This window comes from Mixophyes fleayi, chromosome 10, assembly GCF_038048845.1.
Source record: "Mixophyes fleayi isolate aMixFle1 chromosome 10, aMixFle1.hap1, whole genome shotgun sequence".
Classification (NCBI taxonomy): Eukaryota; Metazoa; Chordata; class Amphibia; order Anura; family Limnodynastidae; genus Mixophyes; species Mixophyes fleayi.
This window is the reverse complement of record NC_134411.1, coordinates 39062075-39072348: the sequence shown is the minus strand read 5'-3', so window position 1 is coordinate 39072348 and position 10274 is coordinate 39062075. Positions and strand designations below refer to the sequence as shown.

General features: G+C 39.8%; 1 protein-coding gene across 8 annotated transcripts in view; it reads right to left on the bottom strand.

Moving 5' to 3' along the window:
* Positions 1 to 459: 459 nt before the first annotated feature.
* IRAG1 (inositol 1,4,5-triphosphate receptor associated 1) overlaps positions 460 to 10274 on the bottom strand; it is a 97832-nt gene continuing 88017 nt past the window's right edge. For all 8 annotated transcript variants that reach the window (XM_075188475.1, XM_075188476.1, XM_075188481.1 and 5 more), the window contains 3 exons: positions 8010 to 8132; positions 6990 to 7118; positions 460 to 5685 (listed from right to left, as the gene is read on the bottom strand). In XM_075188475.1, the coding sequence (XP_075044576.1) occupies positions 5445 to 5685; positions 6990 to 7118; positions 8010 to 8132 (493 nt within the window). In that variant the 3' untranslated portion in view covers positions 460 to 5444. The remainder of the gene's footprint in view (positions 5686 to 6989; positions 7119 to 8009; positions 8133 to 10274) is intronic.

Sequence of the window (10274 nt, the reverse complement as noted above, 5' to 3'; positions counted from 1 at the left end):
GAAAAGCGAAGACTGACCTTATTAGTAGGGCTGACAAACCAAAGGAAGCATAAAATATTCTCAACTATACACTACAAATAACATTTAGTCATTGGCTGCTTTAGGTGGAAGTTAAATCGGCTGCTATATACACTTGGGGCTAGATTTAATAAAGCTTATAGGACGGAAAATTGGAGGTGTTTCCCACAGCAGCCAATTAGAGTCTAGCTATCATGTTCTATAATGTACCAGACAAATCTATCTGATAAATTCTTACTGATAGCTACAATCTGATTGGTTACTATGGACAATACCTCCACCTTCTTTTTTAGAATGTTTAGTAACTCTACTCATTCATCTCTCTAGCGTTGCAAATTCTCTGCTTTTCCATGCCATATTAGCTACATTTCTGGAATAAGGAGCGAGGAAATCAAACCCCTTGTTATGCCGTTGTAAAAGAACAAATACGCAACACAACGCTTAAACTGCACTTAGTTTATTTTCACAGTCAAGTACGTGGTATTTTACAGTACAACACCGGCACGGCTTGTGCAACAGGTAACATTACTACAAAAATTTAAATAATCTACACAAAATAGTGACTTCTGTTTTCAGATCAATACGCTTCAGTGCTGAGCAGGGCAAAAAGGGAGAACAAAAAAAAAATCAAACCTGAAAACAACATACATGGTTATAAATCAGGCAAAACTTTAAATATATGACACAAAGGATGAATCGTCAGGCAAGCGTTAAATAAAAGTAACTTAAACAGCGATGGTTCTAGAGGACCACTGAACTGCACTTGCAAATTGCTGAAGAGTTCAGCGGGAGACACCGAATGAGTTTCCTGTTTCCGGTTGACCAATTTGATCATAGTCTGAAAGAGGATCCGATGCAGTACAGGCGAAGGTGCCAAAACGGTGGTTGTACGGGGTATGGTAACCCCAAAACACTGGTAGTGGGGGGGGGGGGGGGAGAGAGACTGGTGACTTTTGTACATTAGTTGGTTACAAAACCCAGAGACAGAAAAATCTATACAGCCAGATCCATATATACCAATATATGATTTGAATGAGCAGATTCGATCTCTTGTCGCCCCCATATACAACAATCTTTTAATGATCATTTAGAAAATGCTTGGATTGGGCAACAAATAAATAGCTAATTTTACAAGTTTCTCAGAGAAATCTGTGTAGGTGTTATCCAAAATATACTCAAGATATTTCAGCGATCCATGGGGGAATAGATTGTCTATGCACACCCGCCTTCCTGTCTGCACACCGTTTAGATGATTGTTAAGAGCTACTCAAGGTATAACATGGAAGATTAGAGAGGGCAACAACTGCCCTCAGCTAGATACCACAGCGGCGTACACGTCTATACATCTGTGAGGTTTACAAGATGTCTTTTAATTTTCGGTCTAGTAGTCATTTTCAAGACAGCATTTAACATAAATAAAACATTGTATTAAACACACAAAACGTTTTCTGTATAAAGTAGAAATATTTGATCCTTGAGCCAGGAGATCCATCATCTCTCTCATCAGCGACATTGAATGTTCAGCGTTTTATTGCGTTAATATAACAACCAGGGTTATCAAACATAGGAGATACACAACTCTCATCCATCAGACCCCAAACCGTCTGCTGTTTATCTAGGGTCTGAAAATAGGACATATACCCCAAATGTCCCGATTCAGTGGATGTTTTCGGATCATGGCAGTATTGGGGTGTATCTGGGGTGTTATTTGGTACCAATTTATAAATGTTGGGAGGTATTTATAGGGAGCGCTTAACCCCATTACCCCCCAAAACCATCTAAGTGGTGAACAACATGTGAACTTTAGTACTGTTCGGACTTACCATATTTTTACTGATGTCTATTAAGTTTTTACTGGTAACCATGATCGAGGTGTACATTATACAGGTAGGGCTTCTGGGACTGATTCATTAAGAAACGTAAGTCCATCTACGTGGCGTATTTTCAGTTTTTTCAATCTCAAAATTGAAACATGCGCCAAAGAACGCAATTCATTTTCGCACGTAAATGACCCTACTACAGCCTACATTTTGAAGGGCAGACTGGGGAGGGAACTTGGCGTATGCCCGTAGTCAGTGTACAGTAAGGGCTCCAACGCACAAGCTCCAGCGCACACAGCAGCGTCTGACTCAAGCTTTGGGCATCTCTCAGGTACGTGATTTTCAGCTGTATCACCTGCACCAGCTACAGATCGGGTGTAAGTGCTGATTACTAGTGATGACGGCTGTGTATACAGCTAGAACATGTGTTTGTATCAGGAGCAACTGTAACAATGTATTTTATGTACAGTAGACATTAATAACATCCTAATAAATGTATTTTATGGTTTTTTTTTAGATTTTTTCATTAATTACTATGTTATTAACAGGTAACAATTAATACTTTTTTTTTCTGTGTGTTCTGCTTGGACTTTATATTCCACATATATATTGTACGTATCCAGCAGTGCGTTGTCTTTCTCAATGCGCCAAGTGCCGTATAAGCAGAGCGCGTTTACTCCCATTAAACAAGAGATGTTTCTTCAGATCCGCTTGTAGATGAATCCGGACGTGCGTATACCCGAATTACATGCGTTTTTTTTAAAGATAATGCACACTACGTTCATTTTGTGTGCCTTAATGATTCAGGACCTTTATGTTCTATATTTCTAAAAATGAGAAGATAAAAGTTACTGAATACAAATTATTTTAGGAAAGGGCTCACAGGAACGCCAAGCTTTGGTTGAGAGGCCAGAATTTTCCAAAGCATTAGGGTGGTTTATACTCTCCGTATATTGGGGTGTGCAGGCAACTGGGACAGATGAATAATGACTTTAATTTAAATAATGGCTTATACATCCCGGGTTTTAGGTTCCTCTGAATGTCGGGTGGTCTAATTGACGTGTGATAGAACCTACAGTCAGACAGTTTTACAGTCCTAGGTCATCACCAAACCCCAATTAGCATCCTAGGAGCTCCTGTGAAGAGTGTCTCGATGGAGTAATTCACACTGGAAGAAGACTATATGCTGAAAGTACATAGTGCAGTACCCAATACAATCATTTATCCTGCATTTTTGGTGTGCTTCCACATTAGGTGTGATTTTACATAAAAACAAAAGTCTTAATGGGCCACATAATAATAGGCTATATATGGGAGTGTCTTGTTGCCAGATGGGCGGAGCAACTGTGACTGTGGAGCTCTTGACTTTCAGCACCTTAGGCAGAAGCCTATTACGACTAACTCCAAACCTGTCCCCATCTCCTTTATCTCATTGTTGGAACACGAATATTTTGCTGAATTTTATCCAACGTGCTATAAACCTTCTGACTGTACCCAGAATCTAAAACAGTTCTCTTCACGCTCGGGATGAAACGTTCCCTGAAATCACCATCAGTTTTAAAAACTTTCCCCTATGAGTGATTTGATAGAAGGTGAACACTTGCAGATTCATTCTAGGACATGAGAGTAACTCGTATTCTTAAGAATTTAATTCCAGACGGTTCTCATTTCCGCTTTATCAAAAGCAGATTAACTGTATATGCAGCTGGAATCTAGAGCTTTCAAAATCTCACTCCACACACAATAAGCAAATAACATGAAAAAATCCAGTATCCTTGTTATACATGTCAGATTAACATTTCTTTGTTCCTGGTTTAGAGAACTAAAATTCAACAACATCAGTTAATTATTAAAGTGCGCCAATCTCATAAACGATGTAGGCAGCTATTGTGCGGGCTGAACATTCATGAAGCCAATTAATTCAGTAAGAACCAGTGACATCACTGAGAATGCAGCCTATCCAATCACTAGGAACCAGTGACATCACTGAGAATGCAGCCAATCCAGTCACTAGGAACCAGTGACATCACTGAGAATGTAGCCTATCCAGTCACTAGGAACTAGTGACATCACTGAGAATGCAGCCTATCCAATCACTAGGAATCACCAGGAACCAGTGACATCACTGAGAATGCAGCCTATCCATTCACTAGGAACCAGTGACATCACTGAGAGTGCAGCCTATCCAGTCACTAGGAACCAGTGACATCACTGAGAATGCAGCCTATCCAGTCACTAGGAACCAGTGACATCACTTAGAATGCAGCCTATCCAGTCACTAGAAACCAGTGACATCACTGAGGCACAAGGCAAATGTAGATTTTCATCAGTAGCCGTGAACTGCAACATCTGATAATGTTCACAGAATAGTGTTCTAGGAAAGGTGCTAATTCTAGATCAGTGGGATACAAGATAGATCAGGTCCCCCTGGCTACAACATTTGGTCAACATCAGCATCTTAAATTACGAGAATGAAAAGCTGTTTGTTCTCTCTTGTTGGTTCAAACCCAGCGACGCCAGGACTGTTACATGCTGGTGTGCGGATCAGGTGAGACAGAGGATTTAAGACAGAGAATCCGCTTGACATGATCACTCTACTCAACTAATGTATCTTTCCAATGATTAGATATAAAATAGGGGTTATATTTGAACAATAGACCCATTGAACTTTGACCCTGACTTGACTTTGACCCTTGCTCATTATTGGCCTGTTAGAACTTTACTTAAAACTCTGTACATATCCATAATTAACAAATGCAATGTCATAAACACATGCTATATAAAGTTTGGTTTTGCATGGCTTTTATAAAGTGACTTCATTGCTGCAATCACTAGGGGGAGTTACATAAATGTCTTTATTTATATAATGCTTTACCATATTCAAGTATGTCCTAGGTAGTGCTGACTGCTTTATACATGTGCGTTGACTATACTGACCCTTGCCCAACAGATTGCGTTAACTGTCAACACTGTGTTCATGTGTCTGTTTCCCTACATAAAATAATACTAGGCCAGTCTCCTGGAGATTCCCAAATTCCTAGCTAAGTGGCCAGGACGAGGACCTTGCTGAAGACAAGCCCCCAATGGCGTAATGGCGCAGTCCTCCTCTCTACTAGTCACTTGACCTCAGAGTCGGAAAGTTGGCAACTATGCATAAAATACACAATGAGATAATTACATAATCACTTTTTTGTGATATTGTTTCTGCTCGCCCCGTTTGGTATTTTGGTAGGCTATAATAATTCTTACACTCACCACAGAGCCTCGGAAGGGACAAGGTAATCTCGCAACAAAGTACAGTAAGGAGCTGAGTCTCTTCGAAACATGGATCCCACTATTATACCGCAGAGGATGACCTATTCATCGTGGCTTGAACACCCCAAACATGGGCAATATTTTTACTTGTCATTACATTTGTGATGAAGCAAAATATTGTCTTTTGCAGGAAACTGGCAAATAATCTAAAAAAAAACCCCAAACAAATTAAAACCTATTTGTCCATCCACCTATCCAACCGTAGGTGGTAGCTGTTCCTCCACGTTGTATTGTCCTTTCTCGTGAACCACCGGCCAGGATGGTACCACTACGAGGTGGACCCTGTGTCTTCTATTGTCTGCGTTGTTTGTGCTGAGATCCTGATGTCCACCAGGAAAATTTCTGGGACACAGAACACGTGGCCTTCCCGTGGCCTCCTTCCGGCTGTTCAGTGCAAGAAGAGAAGGAATTGTAAATGCTCATCAGGACAGCAAGTAGGACTATCCCAGCTGCCACAATGGAGAAGACGCTCCAGTGCTTGAGTAATTTGGGATACAGCATATGCAAGTAGTCAATGCATTCTTCGATTTTACTGCAACAAAGCAATAAGGACTTAATTTCAGTTATTTGCAATGTGTCAGATAAGATGTTATTATTTAATTTTCTGTGTTGACCTGATCTGCATTGAGAAACCCCAAATCTCCCTTTAGCTGTTTGATATCATATAATATATCTGAACTGTGCTAACACTAACGTCAACAAGAAGCATCAGCCTCGGACAGTGCCAATTAGGGGGCACCTGTTAAAGCATTCATTTTAATAGATAAAACCAGCAAGCTGTTAGGCAGGGCAATGTTAACACACTTATCAATGGCTTGTTTACAATGCCTTTTAGGGTAGCACAATTGCTAAATGAAATTGTGTAATATTTTTCCTATAATATTTATATTTACAGAGTCATATGCAAGCTAATTACTAGTCATATAAAACTGCACAATGTGTTTGTGACTCATAGTTATAGTTTGATGTGGCTTAGATGAACACTCCGTCCAGCCATGGGTTAAAAGCTGAAAGGGGGGAAACTGAATTAATGTATCTCTTTGATTGTCTCTAAACTCTTCTGCACTACCCATTAAGTATTTATGGATAGAGAGTTCCAGACACCTAGTTACAGATGAGTGCCTAATATCAATTTACGGCACGGGACATAAAAGCTAAAGGTTTTGAAATCTTTATTTAAGGTTACATCAATAAAATTAGTGATATCCAACAAACAGAGCCCTCACATTGTTGGTGATTCTGTTTGTTTGAGAGGCAGGATATGGTATTAGTAGCTGATGGGGAGTGGTTTTGCTGTAGTGCCATTTGGAGGAGTTTGGGGTACCTCTTGGTAAGTTAGATCTCAATTTAAAAACACATTTATGTATGGCCCAAAAATAGAGACTCTCGTTGTTTAGAGTTAGGACCACCCTATTAGCAGAAGCACCTTCACGGGGCGGATGGCTTTCCATACATTTGCAAATGTGTGCAACTGAGATTTCTGTATTTTTATGTACAAAAATAAATAGCCTCTCATTTGCTGGTCAGTGTCCCGGGGATAGTTCTCTGATTCTGTGATATCTCAGGATATCTCATCGGGGTGACAGAGGAGCTGGGATAAGTTTGAATGAAGGGAAATAAGGACAAACACTATCTATAAATAAACAGCAATGACAAGACGCCTGACAAGTAAATGGATGCAGAGCACTAATCTTGAGGCACAGTTAGGAGGACGCCTATTTTGCAACTTGTAAACCCCCTTTAGATACTAAACAACTTTAAACTCATAACACTTCCCTGTCTCAGCATTTCCTAGCGTGACGATTATACAAGTATTGCAGAGTTCCGGGGTCCTACCTGCCCTTCAGCTTGGTGAATTCTTCCTTTTCTTCTTCCTTATACTCCGCTGGATTTTCAGATAACTTCTCCTCCTCTTCCTCTTTAAATTCCTGAAGCACTTGAACTTTTTTTAAACCTTCTTGATACCTTGGGAGGTGATTTGGAGTTATTGAAATTACATTAATGGGATAGATGCACAGACTGAATTAATATAATGTACACGTTTTCATTCTCTCTATAGAATAAAGGCAATCACTCTTAAGACTATTTTTAAAATCTGTCTAATCCTAGTTTATTTTTACACATAGCATCAGAAACCGCACTGATACCAAGTTACTCGAACTTACAAGTATATTCCCAGGTTTTAAAAATCTGTCTTTGGAAATAACCCTATTTTTGTAGGACATTAAAAATCTATTGTTTTTTTCTGCATGTGAGATGAATTTCTCAATATCTATTCTTCATCTCTGAGGTCTATAAAGGGGTAGTTAAAATGCAAACACAGTGCACTAATTTTTGGGGACCTGTGTTCTTTATAATTTATGAATTAAACTGTCTCTCCTAGTAGTGTAAGGCGAAACTTTTTGAGGCACTAAGGCAGTTACCCATGTATGACCGGGCCGAGTGTTGTGTTTACTTCCTGCGTCAGGGGCTGACTTCATCCCGCAAACATACAGCAGGTTCGCCTAATCTTCCCAAATGTCTGGGATACTTCTGAATTAGGGGGAGACCCCCCTAAAATCCTGAGTGGGCAGGCAATTCTCCAGCATGGGCGTCTCCCTCCCTGAGTGGTGGGCGAGGACACGACGCAGTTTGTGTCGCCTAGCTACGCCCACCTCTCAGGTGGAGAGGATAGCGGCGTGATGATGTACTTAGCCGCATCGTACACATTTGCCCCTCATCTTGATGCCCCCCCCCCCATACAGATCAAATTCATTCTAAATGTCTAAGCACTACAGGATAGATGACAAAACAAATATTTAGTATAAATGACCATTTAGTAAAGCCCCAGTCCCCGCATTAGTAAGACGCTGTTACCCCTTGTTATATGCATCCTCTTCAATCTTTGCCTTCATCTCCGCACTGATGTCTTCTGCGCAATTCGGTATTATCACCGGTACCGGAATCTCACAACCGTCTGTATCCACACCGGGCTTTCCACTTGTTACACAGAAGAGAGACGCGTCAATAACACATCACTAATACAGTAATAATATAGCACATAGATAGCTATTAAATACTTTTATAGAACATCAAACATATACTGAACTGTCTAGGTAGTGGGAAAAAACATGGAAACACCTGGGTAAGTGAGGAACACCAAGCATATTGAAAGCTGAGGCTTCCGCTCATGTGTTAATTACGCAAATAATACTCCAGCATGCTCTGGGTCATACCTAAACATACTGGGTTCCCCATATTCCTATAATTATGGCTACATGTATTTGTTAATTGGTCGGTCGGAATGTTGGAGCAGAATCCTCGAGATGTCTAGTAGAGGTTGATACAATTATTTCCAGAAAGCATCTAACTTCAATTTCACCCCTTGAAGCCATAACGTTGAGGCTTATTTTTCTTAGATTTAAATGTTCGTGCGTGTGTGGGTGAATGAGGGCGAGTGTGAGAAAACAGAACAGTGAGACAGTCCAACGAAAATAGGGTGCGGACCTTTGTCAAGCTCCGAGTCCTGAATGTAAAGGGCGTTGTTTATTTTCAACTGGTCCATAAAAACAGATCTAGGTTTTGGATGGAAATTAAAGTTGGTTTTAATTGATTTTCTCTGCCCAAGACCGGAAAGGTGGGGTAGGAGGTTATAATTACCACTATTATATTGTTAAGTAATATTTCCTCATCTTCCTTTGTTACAATTTTTTTGGTATTGGGGATAATCTTCAAAATGATCTTCAAGAGTTGCCATAAATACAGATATTGCTGTCCGGACCCTATTGAAAACAGCAAGGGGTAAATGTATCAAACCGTCTAAAAAGAAAAAAATGGAGGTGTTGCCCATAGCAACCAATCAGAGTCTAGTTATCATTTTCTTGAATCTAGTAGATAAATGCTAGCTAGAATCTGATTGGTTGCTATGGGCAACACCTCCACTTCTTTTTAGACGGTTTGATCAATCTACCCGTTAAAGTGTCAAATAGACTTGGACTTTTGGTTTCATTTAGTAAAAAAAATAAAAAATAAGTTGTATAAATTAAAAATATATATATTTGTATATATTATAAAATAATTCACAATTGAAAAAATGCTTTATTGAAATAATAAAGCATTTTTTCATCGATTTTCTTCCGGGAAGGAACGATATGACCAGCTGGCGTCGTACATTGCTTTAATGTACGGAATCCTGGGTTTTCCATGGTCATTAACAAAGTTGTATTTAATGAATCAAAGTCCACAATTAACGCCCCGACTTCTGAAAGACTCTCTCTTATCTCATCCTCCATGTTCCACCCATTGTGACAGGTCAGCAAAGTCCATTTCTTCAGTGAAGAGACAGTTTCCTGCACTAATATCTGAGAGTGACCCGTATCCAGACGAGATCTGGGTGTGTCACACGTATTTCCACAGTGTATGACATCCTGTGTTCCCAGTGGAAACATCCGTCAAAATTTGCCACCCGCGGCGGGCGTGTCCTCTTATTTTATTTACAGACGGTTATCTAAACTGCACACAGGACATAGTAGAAATGCCAATCAGTACAAGGCGATTAAATGGTACTATACCGCGTTGATGCCAATCAGCCAATTTTATATATATATATATATATATATATATATATATATATATATATATATATATTATTGTTTAGAGTTAGGACCACCTATTAGCAAAAGCGCCGTGGAGTGGCGGGTAGCGTTTACATACATTTGCAAATGTGTGCAACTAAGACTTTTTGCATTTTTTACAGTAGAAATGGCAGGTCTTTTGATGGCTATAGCAGTGTGCTGGGGGAATTTTCTGTGTGTTTGTTCCTTTTAGGATAACCCACCCTTTCAAGCACCTGCTATGAGCCTATAAAATGATTGAGCAACTTCCACTTCTGTATTTGTCTGAGAGGTATGTTGGTGTCAGTAGCTGAGGGGGGAATACTGACGCTGTATTGCTGTTTGGAGGCTACTGGGGTACATTTTGGTAAGTTAGCCCTCAATTTAAAAACACATATATGTATGGCCCAAATATATGGGACTATCACTGTTTAGAGTTAGGACCACCCTATTAGCACAAGCGCCATGAAGTGGCGGGTGGCTTTAACATACATTTGCAAATGTGTGCAACTAAAACTTTTACATTTTT